We start from the raw sequence: 16,405 nt of genomic DNA, 5'->3' as shown, positions 1-16,405 counted from the left end.
AAAGCGCGCTAAGCATGGGATCATTTTAATGTAATCCCCAACTCCAAAGGGAGAGATCCTATCTTCCTGACCGCCAGTTACACAATCTAGTAGTACTTCCTGCCCATTAATGAACTGACGCAGACCAAAAATGGTAAATCGTACATGTATGCGTGTGCATGTGGCGTCAGAGGTCTCACGCTCGAGTATACCCCACAAAGCTCAAACGGCCGACCTCGCCCCGTCGCAAAAGAATAGAGGGGGGGATGGAAGCACTCTATTGTCTTGCACTGTATCAGCAATGAACAGTTGAGCAGTTTTGCTAGGCGGTGATCAAATAAGGGGGGAAGGAGAAAAAGAAAAGAGAGAAATTTAAATAAGGAGATGGCATCGGTACAAATGCAAAAGTTCTCACAGTCCAAGATCTACACAAGCTCCACATTTCAGGTCCGCCACGATTTCCAACAGTTTGGTCAATGCCTTTCATGCTCAAGATGGTCGGATTTCTCCGGAGTGTGCCCGTTTGGTTCTCCTTCGTTTTCGCATCTTGGCCAACCAGGTTCTTGAAACTTGGATGTTAGGGCTATCTACCTGCCTGGTTGGTTATGGAAGCGTTGTCAGCGATCTCCCTTTAAATAAAGTGAATGTGCATGACAAGGCAGACTAAATGACTTGATCTGGGTTGACCCATATATTATGTGTTGATATAGCCTGCGCCCACGAGGTCGAGGGAACTACTACCACATCCTAAATGGGAACTGATCAATCAGCTTGAAAGTTGAACGGTGTTGCCAGTCCCACCGGGGAAGGGCTGTTTTGTCTTCAATCCTCCAGTTGAGCAAGCATAAAAGTGACTCATGAATTGTCCAAGCCAAGGGAGGGAATCCACAATTTTTGATCATAAAGTGGACCTGGCTTGTAGGGAGACCCCTTTGGGAAGTAGGCAAGCGCTCCCTGATTGCCCGAAGATAAGCAAGATTTATAGTCCGTTGAAAGGCAAAAGGCTGTCCTTTTCGATTCACAGTGGGAGGGAAAGAAAAACACACGGAGGGAAAAAGATTCCATGAATCTCTCCGACTCCAGAGTATATGTATGCTTCGTGAACACTTGTATGAAAAGTAATATGAGTGTCGAGTCCATCATGCTGTACGGGATGCTGGATGCGCACTGATAGAATATTGAGAGATGCCGGAACGGAGTGTCTGCTTCCCAAAAGCCGACGGCCCGCTCTGTCCACCAGTTGGTACCTCGTCACTTGGACGTTGGAAACGGATTGATTTGATCATCAAGCAAGCCACTTTGTGCTTAATCACGTGGAGTGCTCGTCTCAACATCCTTGTCCCCCATGTGGCTACCACTTGAAGGACTGGCCCTCAAATCACGCGAGTCCCACCTTGGGACCGAGAAATGACCGAAGTTGATCATGCATAAAATGATGAGACAAAGTATGCCATCTTTATGGGGAGATATCAATCCCGACCGTCTGAGTGAAGACTGCCCGTCGGACGGAATGAGGATCTAGGAGGCAGAACCCAGGCCCCCGTTTGAATGTGAATGGATGGATATTAGAAATCTACTACTCTGTTGGCTTGCCATAAGAGGCTTTGCTCCTATCTCCGGTCCGTATGCCCTATTTCCAGATTTCGAAGAGACACAAATTGGAAAAAAAAGGGCAACCGACTTTGACGCAGTAAAATCAGGCTAGATCTTAAGGGAGAAAAAAAAGCCCCGTGAAGCCTCACTACGGCAGGGAGTAATCTTACTCGTTCACATTCAAATGGACCCCGTGATTGATGCGTATTCAACAATTTTGAATCATTTTAACGCCAGAGAGAGAGTACTATATACCGAAAACGATTCTACCGTCAATTAATGCATTTGTGCAGCACCGTCTGAGTGATTTTCGGCCCCCAGCGGAGCAACATTAGTCTCCCCTTTCTTGTGCTAGCCCGACTATGGGAACACGTCTCTTTCTCTCTCTCCCTCCCCCCCCGGTCGAGTCCTCAACTGACCCTGGCGTAGCTGCATGCTTTAGCGTCAAACAGTGAATCCAAAAAGAGGGGCGGGAAATGAAAAAAACGTGGCCTCCACGAGACACTCTATAATTGACCCAGATGTTCGGTTTAATTAAGATGGACAATCTATATTCCCTGTCGATTCCTTGTCCGCTCTCGCTTGAACACGCCTCATATTGATTTAGCTTCTTTGGGATCTCACCATGACACTAGAGAGCACCTTCTTAAATCAGCCATCAGCAGACTGGGGGCAAGATGCGTGTCACACGTGCACCGTGTTTCTTTCTTTTTCCGATTCTCTTTCGGTCTCTTTCGGGATCTGTATTGTCTCTGGGAGGTTTTTTGAGATAATTTTTTATTCTTAGGGAAAAAAAAGAAAAGACCTGGTCTCGTCCAGAAGCAATCATCTCAGGGACATAGCGAGCACAAATAAAGCCATGCATTAATAGCACACGCGTGTCTAAAGGATGGCTGCGGAGATGATCCGCTGAATGTGGCACGGCACTTGAGTCGTGGAAAACTCTGCCGCTCTTGGATCTGCCGCCCATTTGATGATTCATCCTCCTTCTGCTGATCTGGACCGTGGCAGATTCTGCGACCCTCACACCAGCCGACCGCATCCTGGATGGGTCTCGTGTTCTGATTCACACGATATCTACGGTACTTAGTATTGCCCAGGTCTGTGTCGAACTATCTTCTGTAAAAAAGGTGAGAGCATCGGCAATCCTCACAATCGTACCCAAGGTTGCCTCGCCTGGTTGCATCTGCCAGACACCAAATACCCCAACACTACTTTTTTTCGAGATGATTTCTGAGAGGTAACCTTGTGTCTTTCTTTTTTTCTTTCTTTCTTTCTTTTCTTTTTTGGCTTTGCTGCGACGTTTACTCAAGTGCCAGTCCAATGATCTCAATCTTCAATTTGACGTGATGAGTATAAATTGGAAAAATCTACGGACTCTTTGACATGGCCGCGGTGATCACACTGATCTCAAGCTAGCACCTCGAAATGTCAAAAGAGTGATCATTGGATTTTCACCCAATAAAAAAAAAGAACTGCACTTCAGTACTGCATCGACATGTACCCTTGCGACCGAGCCAACGTCAGGTTCGCCTCCTCTTTTCAAAACAATCCACAACACTTGCGGAACGTATCTGGCCTCCGTCTCCTCCAAGTAAACGACAGCGCTCGAGGAGAGGCGCGATACAGCATGATGGCCTCGAAAGAAAGAGAGAGAGAGAAGACCGTAGTCTCCTATATTGAGCCAAGCCACTCTCGCTGCAAGACGCACTGGTCGGCATATAACAACGTGGCTTCGATGCTCTCGATTCCATCCCCATGTACATACATCCTAACTCTTGTCGGGGGGTATTAAGCGAGACGCGTCTTTGGTTTCACCCCAATGCGGAGATTCGACCAATAGCATGCGTCCCTTCCCTGTCCATTCCTCTTTTTTTTAGCGTCCACGCACGGTACAGCAGATCGGGTCCCGAGCCGACAAGCGATGTTCAAGGCGCCCAGAGCTCTTGACGAGCATGTTCTTGGGTTGGGAGGAGGGGCAATGTTTGCAGGATGAGATCTACCGGCTTGTTTTCATTCGTACATCGTTCCGGGACAGGCATGGGAATATACGATTGCCCATGTCAGAGAACCTCATCAGATGACTCTCCATCTATATGGAACAAGGTTCCATTTCCAGGAATCAGGATGGACAGTGGATTGGGGTGGACTGGACTGGTGTTGCACATGTAATCCATTTGATTCTTTCTCAAGACACGACATGATCATGCACTTCGGTCGGTGGCCCCTCTTCAAACAAATTGACTGCATGAAAGCGACCTCCGATACGCCCAGGGGCTCGCTAAAGTTGCATGATATAGGAGTCCGTGCATGAACCTGGATTTCCCGGGAGTCGAGATCTTATTTGCTGGGCAGTGGACACGGGAAGAGCGCTCAGTCCTCGCGCGATCGATCTGCATCGCTAGTTGAGGAGCAGACGGATTAAGCTCCTCCAATCTTGCTCGAGATTGAACGGAGTTGTAGCAGTCATCCACACTCGTCTTAGATTTGGACCGTGGATTCCCCCCCCTTGGAACGAGTATGGGAAGGTAAATTCAAAATGGATTATGGCTGTGGTTTTGGATGATTTTCCTGCATTTGCACATATGGATAGTGGATGTATAGGGTACTCGTGGGATTTAGTAATCTTCCGGGGGGGGGGAATATATCGAAGTAGGGTACCTAGCAGGCATGTCTCGATCACCAAGCCCCAGCCTTTTTTTTGCCTTTTATTCTAGTCGTTTATGGTTGATCTCACCTCTTCATGAAAGTGTTACAATATATTTCTAATCACATCAATACTCCTGGTAAGCTCTCATGGGTTCGAAATCCAATGGTATCCTAGCTCTATCTACTCCACACCCGAGGAGGACATATATCTAATCAAATATGCATCTCTTATCCACCTGCCTCTTCCCCCGGTTCCTCGTGCCAAATATGGACGTCAAGTTCCATTGTGATACAAGCTACTACTGGAAGGGTCCACTTGAATTGTGTACCGAGTTCAGACATCGTTTGCTTTTTCGCTACTATACCCCTGCATTTGCTAGAAAGGGGCCAGGAGGAGGGGGGGGGGGTTGACCACAAACATTTCTAAGCAGGTATAATGCACAAGGAACCAGGGAGATCCCTGCTCACGTGTGAGTCAAGTGCATCAAATGCACCCGGGGTCACAACCAAATTGACCACTTGAGTCAGGGAGTCGTGGGAAACCACCAAGAATAAGGAAAAGCAAAAATAAAAAGGGAGGGGGCGAAGATCAAATGCGCAGACAAAATCCTGGGGTCGCGGTCCGATCCCGCTACCAAAATGGGCAGGGGGAAAGAAAAAAAAAAGGCATGCAGCACCTCCAGTTGAATGAACTTGATATCCACATCATCTGCTGGGCTTCCAGTCTAGCCGGGAAAGAGTGACACTGGACTGGTGGATCGGACAAGGCTACATGGAGCGCATCACTTTTCAAGGTTCCGATCTTAACTGGTTCTCGGTGTGGATTTGGATGACCGTCTCCTGTTTAAAAAGGGGGGGTATTTTGGGAGGTATACACACTTACACGAGCTTGGGCGCTATATGCCAAGGATTGAGGATTGACATACATGGGTAAGTGACCGTGTTCTGGAGACTCGCTGAGTTAATGCATAAATGATCCTCGAGGTATTTTCTCGGTCGGATGATGAGACTTGTACCTTGCCAATAGTCAACGACGGTTGTTGCTGTGCGCATCGGAATTGTCTTGGCGTTGCATGATCTTCAAGCGCGGAAATCCACGGCAACTCTTGTGGCTGCTCACATATTAGACTCTGCACTGGTGTACCGGGGGTCTCCAAATAGTCCTGTATGAATCCCCAGTACATCAGAAGCAAGTGACCATAGTATCCCAGATCAGATCAATGGGGAGCCTTGTCCAGCTACGCTTCAGGAACCACGAGATTGCTTCTCGAGTGTCCCTAATTCAGACGCCCATGAGCTTGTACCCATGAGACAGCACCAACACCCATCACCATCCCCATCAAACCCAAGCATTTCGCCATCTCCCGAGTACAGTTTCTGGTTAAGGTTTCACGTCCAGGCCCGCATCTGCCGTCGACAGGATACACGGATGGACATGGAGAAACATTGCCATCTCGACCTCTCGAGTCCCCACTCCAAATACTCCACCGTCGGTCGATCGCATCACCCGAGCAGTCCAAAAGTACCCCCCCAAAAAACACCATCGAGCATCGTTACCAAAGTAGGCATTAAAGAACTCCTGACAGGATGATCGTCATTCACGAGGGGAAAATATCACCACCGCTTTCAGGTCTCCATCTTCCTCTAGGGAAAAATAGAGGAATGGGGGTGGAGTCACGATGTCAAAGTCTCTCAACGCAATCCATCTCGTCCTATCACGCATGCAGGGGCAATGTCCACTTGTGGGTGACCGAGCGCATTTCCTACCTTGTGAAGTCATCGGTGACCGAACACCTCCGAGGTCAACAAATGTTTCCATGTTGATCATGTCGGGTAGTAGAGGTGGAGGGTGCGGGACATGTTCCACAGGTGCTTGAAGTCGTCCCCTGTTGGAGATGCAGATGAGTTTTTTTTCTTTTCTTTTTTTGTTTACGTCTTCTTCGTACGTGCTGATGTGCAAAAGAGGGTGCACGGCACCCGCGTGGACGCCTCAACTCCAAGAGTCATTCGACGCTCGAGACCGACCAGCTCAGGACGGGTACTATTTGGGATGTCCTTCGAGTGAGGCATGGAGCCACTACCGCGAAATTGCTGATTGGACGGTAAAAAAAAACCTAAAACCTAGAGCAAGACGAGAGTGGTTTCTGTTCCAAGAGAACAGGGTTTGCATTTGAGATCAATAGGCGCGGTTGGATTTGTTGTGTTTCCTGTCTTCCATCCGAAAGGTTCCATCCAGACAGTCGGATTGCCCCATCTGTTTCTATTTACGGTCCAACAAGAACAACGATCATCACCGGACTGCCTTTGGAGAGAGACCCGCCGGTAAAATTGAGCTTTTATCGGTCAGCCCTCTCAAAAAAGAGTGTACTACACTCTTTGATCTGGGTGATTTCCACTACATCATGCTCCGCAAGAGATTTCCAACATAGCCAACTGGTGAAAAGGAGAAAAAAAAAACCTCTACCAAAGAAAAAGGAACAAGGACTAGAGTTCCTCTTTTCTCTCCCCCGTCACAAGCGAGCAAGATCCATGACATACTTGAGAGATTGACAATTTGGACAATTATCCCAGAAAGTTCTTCTCCATTTCACCGGCAAGGAAAAAGATAGGTAGTCGACCAACCAACCTGGCGCTTTCGGGGGCCCTTTAAGCCGCGCCCGACCCGTGCCTCATTTCTGCGGATGGCTTGTTGACGTGAACTCAACCTTATGCTTATCTGTGCGGAAAAATGTTCAGAAGCCAACCTCGCGCGCTCTCTGGATGTTCGGACCTCGGTGATCGGCAGCATCAGAGATCCTGGAATCAAGCACAAGGATCTCGGGAGACTCTCGGGGTGGATCCTGCGCCAGATCAAAGGGTATGGAAAGTTGTGGGACCATTGAACATACTAGAGACGAAGAGAGAGAGAGAGAGAGAGTGAGTAGGCGGGGCGCAAGACCTTCAGGATCAACCCACGGGGACGGGCATGAGAGTACGAAAGTGGCAGGTGATGGACGATGGGTTCGACATGTCCAACTTGATGTGTCACATTTGGATGAGGGTCTCCGCTTGAGAACCTTCAGGTTCAAGGTGCACCTGTCCCACTGGACTGGGTACTCCACTCTTTGAATGTCGATCAAATTTCCGTATCGGCGCTAGAAAGGTCAAGAGTCTCAGTAGGATCATTGCGGGAGTCCAGTGTGCTCAAAGTCCTGTACAATGTTTCCCGAACAAATCCATTGCAGACTCTTTCTTTATTCCCGCCCACCAGAGAGGTCTGTCTTCAGCGGACCAGCGACCTCCTTGATATGTCACGTCATTCGAGCAGGCATACATGTTGGATAACAGAAATTATGGATAGACCAGGGGACCAGTCTGCAATGATCAGGAGGACTATTCTCTCATTGATCTACCATTCGTTCGCCATCGAATAGTGCGGGTCTGTTCATATTGCAGACTCCAGTCTCAAGCCTGTCGGACAATCTCTGAAAAGGTATGAGAGGGTTGTCCTCGGGTTTGCTCGCATCCGTGCTGTCGATGTGCTGTCGATGGTAAAGCCTGTGGATGACCACATCTCTATCAGTCGATTACTACCTTAAATATCAGGAGATACCGCGAAGTGTAGGGACCAAGTATAAGGGACATCTGCCGAGCAATCGGTAGAGATCCATTGAAAGGATCATACAAAAACCCCAGCATTGAGCTTTCTCCAGCCATCCCGGCAATCCGGGCCTGTATCTGCACCTCGATCCCCTCTTGAACAAAGACCAGTTGCATCGTGCATTTTCAATGGAGTTTATTCGGTATCTGGAGGGGTCGGGTATTCGACACTTTGAACCATGCCATTGGGTTCGGCTCGGCTGGCTTAGCCTCAAACTCGGGCTTTTGTGAGGTTGAGAGTCATTGGCAAGACACGTCAACTACAGCCTACGGTAGGTGTTTCAAATTATCCTTTTCCAGTAATCCCGTTGACCAACCTATAGTATACATAGATATCGTATTGTATCTCATTCAAGGGGAGAGGGGGGGGGGGGGGGGGTAGATGCACGGCCGTCTTGGAGAGGAAATAATAAGCGTGAGAAGGATGTCTGTAGATTCTGACCACGGCCGAACTACTAAACTTTCGTAACAGGGATGTGGTATTTGGAAAGGGAGTACAAAGTATGTACCGTGTTCAGGATGAACCGAAAAGAGAAATTCTGGGTAAGAGTTGACTGAAAATACATGTTGTTCTGAATATTTCCTCAGTGCCTGTAGTGTCTCCCTTGGTTCGATTGAAGCCCCCCCCCCGGGAGAAGAACCATGCCAATAAATACGTGTGTGATGGATTCCTTTGACCATATTCCAGATTAAGGTGGGACAAGTATGCTCTCTATGTGTTTCTCGAGCAAATATACCTCCTGTGTACTAGATGGGAGCTTCACGATGACATTATGTCGTCTGGCAAGATATTGGTGAATTTGTTGTCACACACACCTACACACTGGATAGATACGCCCGGCATACATAGAGTCGACAACGAGAAGATAAGCCGCTTCTTCCTACGAAGCTGCAGAAATTACCAGATTTCCTGGCAATCATTTTTGTCTAAATTGAGAGTAAATAATGGAAAAGCCCATTCCATACAATGCTGCACAGTTTGAGTTTCATCTATTCGTATTCCTAATCTGCTCCCCCTGTCTACATAATTGCCACAAAATCAGCACGCCTATCCTGCTTAGCTGTCTCATTCAACTATCTCAATCCAGATCAAGACAAACAGAACAAAGAGGGGAAAACAATACAACAAAGATATTATCACCAAGTACGCAGTCCCTCGGAGAATAAAGGTCAAAAATGGCCCTCCATCATCTTTCTCTTCTTCTTCCTTTCCAAAACTCCATAGCTTTACCAAAGAGACCCCCAGTCAAAACAAGACCAGATCTTTCATCTAGGCCTAGCCATTTACCCAAAATTGAAGTCGGGATTTCAAGACCCAAGCCCATCCCTTACCTGCTGAGCCCAGTCACACATGCATCGAAATGAATCCTCGACGCATAAAACAAGGCGCATGTACCATTCCCTTGGGATCCGAGGTGCCACAAACATCGATATCCACAAAAGTTGACAACGTGTAGATTCCCAAACGCCGAGTTGTCCGAGAGAAAGCCTACTCGCTTTTCAGTATTTTAGCCGAGGATTCATGACCTGGATTGATATGTCCACGACTCGGCCGAAGACTAACAGACTTTGTTCGTAGTCTGGGGATAATGCGGTTCAAGTGGCTTGCGGACAGGCTGGTTACCTGTCTATTTCCTTTTTTCTCGTTTCTTTTTTCTCCCTTTTTCTCATGGTCCAAATTCAATTTTATAATCAAACTTTTTATATTCAGCGCCTTCGGGCTCCCGTAAGAACTTTCAACGTTCTGTTTGTGATATTTAGACAAACAAAAGAGCGTCTAGACCGGCTCGGTGTGTGAGTGATACAAACCTCCACCATGTCTACCGCCAGATATTACAGAATTCAGGTTTCAAATTCTTGTCGAGTCTAGGTAACCCATTCTGGATATTGTTCCCCATGGAAATTCTAGAGGCCCATATATGGCTTGCAGAGTTTTGTAGCCACATATTTCTCATGATGATTCGGCTCGTAGGCAAGAGGGCGAGATCCCTTCGTCTTAAAAATGGGCCAAGTCATAACTATACAACGGATTCATGACCACGAAGATGGCTCAGTGAGGAAGACAAACTAGGCTACCGAGGCTATAAGCTTCTCACGGTTGGTCTGTGTAGGTATAGCATTGTGAGTCAAATATTCTGTTTCCGCTATTCTCAGGATCGGGGTTCCTCCAGTAACACGAAGGATCAAGAGTGAACTTCTCGGCATGATGTATATTTATCCAAGATCTAGCGAATTTCAGTCATAGCATACGCATTTCTATTGTAATAACTCTGGCACTGCGGCAATTCAAACTATGTAGATTTTAACCAAGGGTCAGACAATAGCTCTTTCGCTGTAGACCGATCTTGTGGTCGCCACTGCAGCATTTTACGTATGAAGCGGAGGAAATTCTCCTGCTGCTCACCCTGCAAGTTGCTTTCAATGCCTGCTAAAGAAGTTTGAGGAATTTCAGCAAGGCCCTTCCATTTTCCTATTTTCTACTGGTCAGAACGCTTATATAGACTGAGACCAAAAGAGATGAGGAGTTGATGAGCTTTACCGCTGATATCAAAAAACTTATTGGCATATTCACTTTTCTCAAGCATTTCACGTGGCGGTAGTCCCAGATACGCTATCATTTCAGCGAGATGGTGACTGTCTGATTGATTTTGATCTTCATTTCGAGCAAAGAACAGATTGCCCTGCTCGAAGAGGTCCCAGGCCTGCATGAAGAGTATTTATAAGACAGAACAAAAAAAAGGGACAAGGAGATTTCATGTTGATATACATACCAAGACAGCAAGGTTCCAAATATCAATCTTTTCATTCCAGGGCATGCGTAGTAATACTTCCGGGGCCCGATATGTAAATGGCTGTACATCTTCGCAATATGTACCAGACTCTGATCCAAAGCGAGCCTCGCCAAAGTCTGAGAGCACAGGACGTCCATGTTTCTTGGGAGTACCCAGATTTCGAGAACGATAAATTGCTCGATTCCCGACTACTTTGCGTGGACTCGGATTTGATATCTCAGCTTCCTCAAAGTGAACAAGAATGGAGTTGTCTTCAATATTGAGCATAATATTCTTTTCTTTGATATCTAAGTTGTGTAATATGTTAGTATAGAAGATTAAGAGGTCATATCGGGATAACGAACCAGTGTGGATCACGCACGCTTCGCTATGTAAGAAATCTAGCGCAAGGAGAATGTGGATAAGGGTGGGCTTAAGCAGGATCTCGGGAAGTACTCTTTGTGGGCATCGATTGCGAAGCTCAAAGAGACTCATACCCAAGGGTGGGTGGATAAGGCATTGGTAGAAGTGAGAACCGTCGGCTGAACTAAGCTGGAACTGATCCAAAAAGTTTCGCGCGAGGATAGAGCCAGTGTGGCTGGATTTCAGACATTTGAGGTGTTTGTAAACCTGAATTTCTCGTTGAGCATGAGTAGAGTCGCGCTCGTATAGTTTCAACGTGACATAGACGTGTTCCCTGAGCCGATCAGTTCCTATAGCCCGTAACCTGGTATCCTCCCCCAGCAATTCGCAATCAAGTATAAACAAAGGAGGACTTACTCCAAGTCTCTGCAAAGTCACACTGTGGGGTATCCCCCATAGCCCAGTTTGCCAACCACTTGATACCTGGACTGAAAGACATCGCCGATCTTGACAGGAAAAAAACTTTCTCGGGAATACCACGCCAGTCTTTCTTCCTCCACTTTGTCCACTGAGTTAAGAAGGGGGCCAGGGGGAAACTGTCGGGCTGGTGATGGAGGTTGCCGGAAATAGGGAACCCTGGGGGTCCTAAGTAAGCGTGATACACGTTCCATGGGAGCGAGCTGGAGACTCTACCAAGTTGAGATGCAGAATAATACTTGCTGCGTTGAAAAGGCTGGGTTGAATATCTCACGATGTTTAGGAAATGATCACATGCTAGGGGTTTCCCCAGTGACTAAGCGATGTCATGACACCTCTCACTCAACCAGGTGGTCAGGACTATTAGAATCCAGCCTGCTGGGTCTATTATATCATTGTGGGTTGTAACACGGTGAAAGAGTTCCTTCTGCGTGACAGAAGATTCGATCTGTGTGGTTTCATGATCGTAAACTAACTTCACCTCCTGTTTATGTGTGTACTGGGTGTTGTTAGCCCTTCCTACGCCGGAACTATAGATTATACCCACTTTTTGCTTGAAATAATGCAGCGGTGTTGATTCTAAGCCCTACTGCTTCTACAAGTCGTACGATGAGATTGCCAATCTGGTCGTCTCCAAACCATGCCAAGAGCTCGCAATTGACCGGAGAAGCACCAAATTTGGAATGTGACATGTAGCTAACTCAAGAAATGAAAGAAAAAACACTCCAGACAAGTCTGAAAGACTCGTTAGTTTGGAACATTTCGCACATGTGATCATCGACAGGCCTCCCTGATAGAGAACAACTGTTACCTCAAGTCGTATGAAGCCAAGTTCATCTTTGCCAGCGAGGCTGGTCATGGGCTTGGTTAAAGATTGCATAATTCACATATGGGTACAGGATTTCCAAGCATGAAGAAACAGGCTCATTCGCTTGTAGATACAGTCACACAGGGCAGGGAGAATTTTGTGTGCGCAAATGGGACAAACTGCAAAGCAGCGTTTCAGAACTCTTACTTATTTTGAACATCGAGGGGAAATGTGAGGTTTCAAGGACATGGAGATGGAACATTTTAGGATTGGCGAGAGCACGGCTCGGCCATTCCGACGGCGGCTCTGACTACGTAGTTCCTGATACCTCTTACCATGTAGGTAGCTCAGCAGCCTACGCAAGTCGTGTAACGAAGATGATCCAAAGACAATAATAGTTGGAAAAGGGGAAAATGGAGGAAGGAGAGGAGCGAACAAACCAATGAAAACGTATATGTCTAGATCTAGTCAGACAAATAGAATCACTTCCTACTCCGGAAGTAGTAACATCAGAATCATCCATGTCAGATTGCAATCAAATCCAGCATGTAAAACTAGAAGATAGAATTTTCATAGTCATCGTTTTCTTTTCCTCGAATCATCGATGAAAACCATTCTTGTACGACATCTAAATGTTTCCAGCATCCCGGATTAGCGTCCTTCCTACCGTAGGATGGTACAGCGCAGACAGATAGGTGTGGGCATGAGAAATCCGGCAAATCATCTTGCTTCATGGATTGATTCAATTGGAGAAGAACTGAAACAGATACGTGGTACACCTGAGGAGGGTTGAAGTAGCGAGTAAAGTACTGTTTAGTATTTCTGGGTCGTCAACAATTTTTTTTATTCTCTGTAAAACAGACTTTTGTTCTTTGTAAGATTGATGGTATTGAAAGATGTAAGGACTAGCGTAGACAAGGTAAGAGGTTATACCTTCTACCTAGTATCTTTCCTCTTTGAGGTCCTTCTGATCAAACTTGCAAGTTTACAACAGCAGGGATAGCCGAAACGCATGCTCACAGAAAGATACAGGACGTCCATTCAAGGTGGACGTGTGTCTTGATGCTAAAATGAAATAGTGCTGTTTCAAGGCCTCTGGCCATAAGGCTCGTTTTCATGTCTGCCATCTTGCGAGATACGGCAGTTTCAAACGATGCACAAGACGCCATATTTGGCGGGAGGGCCAGACGGGTAACGCAATGATCACTGGGAATTCGATGACCCTTCCAAACCCCATCGAGAAGATGAAATTGGTGGGGTATGTGATAGACTTTGTCATTTCAAGAACTATCGTGATGCATGGACACCTATGTCAGTCCTACGCGATATATGGATTTTCCTATAAGAGATGGAGCTTTGGACCGTAACCAAGAAATTTCAAGGCAGGATTGAAAGAGGTGCGCATTGCACTCAGGAAAAAGGTCGGGAGAGCACAAAAGTCAAAGCAACTGCAATAGGTGGTTTGATAATGGGTATCGAAAAGTAAAGGCTGAGGATGAATATAAAGAGAGAAAAACAGGGAGTAACAATCAACAGTCACAGCACAGATCGACGATGCCCGCATTGGCTATTTGAATGTCCTCCGGGGGAAAAACAATGCATCAACCATGAATGCCGCCAACGAGTCCTCGAATTCAAGACATCAAGTTCCCAGCTCAAGGAGTGATTACACTCTGGTTGTAGTACAAGTCGCACGCATGGGGATGCTGCAAGCAGTACTTTGGCGCCAGGTTGGTGGCCATGACGCCATTGGCAACCAGATACTCGCGGAAGTTCAACAGGCGCTGTGTGAGCTGGGTGGTACGCTTGTGGCCAGAAGCGTCTCGGTTACCTGACCACACCAATTCGCCGAGAGCGGCCGCTCGAGGCCACATCTTGCTGGAAATGGTAACATCGTCGACCTGTTCCGACCACAAGGGAGCCTCGGCACCGATGACGTGCTTCGCTTCCGATGCGGTGAGGTTGGTGGTGAAGTCGTAGTCGTAGATACGTTGCCAGGACTTGTAAGGCGCGCACCAGGAACCACCGCTACCGCCGTAGTTGAAGGTGACATCACCCCCGGGGTTGCTCATCACGTTGTATCGGGGATCGTTGCCCACAAAGCCCGCAAAGCCGCAGTCAAGATAAAGGAAGTCGGCTGAGGAGACGACCACGTCGAATCCGCTTGCGGTCAAATTCTTGATATTGTCGATACCATTGTTCCAGGACTGCATCACAATGTCCCTCGGAACGTGATGGGCAGCGTCCGTGTTGATGAAGATATCTTCCCACATCATCAGGCGACGCTGGGGGCCTCCGGTTCCGTGAAAGATGGGCAAAGCGTGGTCCAGCCAGTACTGAGACAGGTCGTTGTAGGTTCGCGAGGGGTCCTCGGCGAACCACTTGGTGATGTGGGTACTGAAATTGAAACAATTGTTCTGAAGCTCGTCGCCACCCACGTGGAACCAGTTGTCGCTGAAGATGGCCGACAGATCTTTGTAGACGTTGCCCACAACTTCATAGGTCTTGTTGTAGATGATGTCCAACTGCCCGGGGTTAGGCTCCACCGCGGTGTGCTTGGGCCAGTCATCGTTGGACCACCATGTATCGGTGCAGGTCACCACGTCCGGATCGACTTGTTTCCACCCGGAGGCTGAATGGCCCGGCATGTCGACCTCTGGAATGACGCGGACGCCACGCGCACGCGCATAGGCCAGAACGCGGCGAAGGTCGGTCTCGGTGTAGATTTCACGGCTCGAGTAGGCGTCCTTGGTCATCTGAGGATACGACCGAATCTGAACGGGCCACGATTGGGTATCATCCAGATGCCAATGCAGCACATTGAGTTTGGAGAGGGCCATGCCGTCAATCTGCTCGAGGATCTTCGGGACAGAGATGAAGTTTCGTCCCGTATCGATCATGATACCCCGGTAGGGATACAGCGGAGCATCCTGAATCTTGACGGGCTGTTCAATGATCAGGTTCCCATGGCCATCCGAAATGACCAGCTGCTGCAAGGTGGTCATGGCATGAATCGCACCCCACACGGTCTGGGCATGAATCTGGATGGTGCCCGAGTCGGCAGTGACCTCCAAGGTATAAGACTCGTCCACCCCGTGCTGCAGGTCTGCAGCCGCATCGACGACGGACAGGTGCACGGAGTGAATGGCGGTCGCGGCGGTGTCACGCTTCACCTGGTCCGCAGGGGTCGGGAATGGTCGGAATGAGGGAATCGGCGCCTCGATAGCGGCGGGCACCCATTCGAGGTTGGTGATGGTGGCCCACGTCCGATCCCAGGCGTGATGCAGGATATCTTGGTTCTGGCCATGATGATTCTCGAGATGTAGCGCCGGCTTCGTGATTGAAATGGGACCGGAGGAGCCCCAGGTGATATTGCGAGGTGCGGGCAAGGGATTCACCTTGACGGCCGTGGCTAGCGAGGCGGAAAGCGCCAAGCCACCAAACAAGGCGGTACACTTCATCGTGAAGGTAGAAAACCCAAGTCGTGAATCAGTCGAGCACGATCGCGGAGAGAGTGAGAGGGTGAGTAGCGGGAGAGTGGAAGAGAACGGGGCAATTTATGAAGCCGGCGAGGTGAGCCGACCTATTTAAAGGTATTGGATCCTGTCGCATGCCGATCCTCTCACTGCGGTCCTGATTGCAGATCAACGGGAATGCAGCGAAACGTGGAGGGAGGATACATCGCTCTACCTCGAATAGCAAAGGAACCCCTCTCATCGGATAGCTCGATTGACAACTCTCACCTCTCTCTATCGGTATTGCCTCCCTCCTTCTGGCCTCCTTGACAGTAACAGGAGAGCTGTTGACCGCCCCTTGACCGGCTGCTGAAGCCCTGGATCGTAGCTTCGGCTGTCAGCAATCAGGAATCCATCGTAGCTGCGGAATGTTTAGGTGCCATTTGGGTGTAGTGCTGATGACCTTGTTTGGGGGTATGAATGGCCCCGGAAGAAGACTCCTTTTCAGCTTCTCATTGGTGGAGACTAGTGGGCTGCAGATTACAATCACAGTGGGCAACCCAATCAAGTGAACGGTGGTGGAGACTTTGGGTTTTGGGCGTGGAGGAGCTTCTTCGGAGTGGAGACCGTTTTTGTCTTCGGCGGGTTCTTTTTGTTCTTTTGGTACCTCG

At 48.2% G+C, this 16,405-nt stretch overlaps 3 protein-coding genes across 3 annotated transcripts; all 3 read right to left on the bottom strand.

Moving 5' to 3' along the window:
• Window positions 1–6,045: 6,045 nt before the first annotated feature.
• On the bottom strand, window positions 6,046–6,291 carry POX_h09837 (uncharacterized protein; the record flags this gene model as incomplete). The annotated part of the gene is made up of 2 exons (XM_050118582.1): window positions 6,046–6,107; window positions 6,168–6,291. 2 exons carry the CDS (start codon window positions 6,289–6,291, stop codon window positions 6,046–6,048), a joined length of 186 nt encoding a protein of 61 aa, XP_049965369.1.
• A 4,046-nt stretch (window positions 6,292–10,337) lies between these two features.
• On the bottom strand, window positions 10,338–11,493 carry POX_h09835 (uncharacterized protein; the record flags this gene model as incomplete). The annotated part of the gene is made up of 4 exons (XM_050118581.1): window positions 10,338–10,562; window positions 10,632–10,939; window positions 10,997–11,344; window positions 11,412–11,493. The coding sequence occupies 4 exons, from the start codon at window positions 11,491–11,493 to the stop codon at window positions 10,338–10,340; spliced, it is 963 nt and encodes a 320-aa protein (XP_049965368.1).
• Window positions 11,494–13,934: 2,441 nt separating this feature from the next.
• On the bottom strand, window positions 13,935–15,740 carry POX_h09834 (Beta-hexosaminidase 1; the record flags this gene model as incomplete). Its single annotated transcript, XM_050118580.1, has 1 exon — window positions 13,935–15,740. The coding sequence occupies one exon, from the start codon at window positions 15,738–15,740 to the stop codon at window positions 13,935–13,937; it is 1,806 nt and encodes a 601-aa protein (XP_049965367.1).
• Window positions 15,741–16,405: the final 665 nt, after the last annotated feature.

The sequence above is a fragment of the Penicillium oxalicum genome, chromosome VIII (genome assembly GCF_001723175.1).
Source record: "Penicillium oxalicum strain HP7-1 chromosome VIII, whole genome shotgun sequence".
NCBI lineage: Eukaryota > Fungi > Ascomycota > Eurotiomycetes > Eurotiales > Aspergillaceae > Penicillium > Penicillium oxalicum.
Note: the sequence above shows the minus strand (reverse complement) of the source record. Positions and strands in the feature narration are given on the sequence as shown.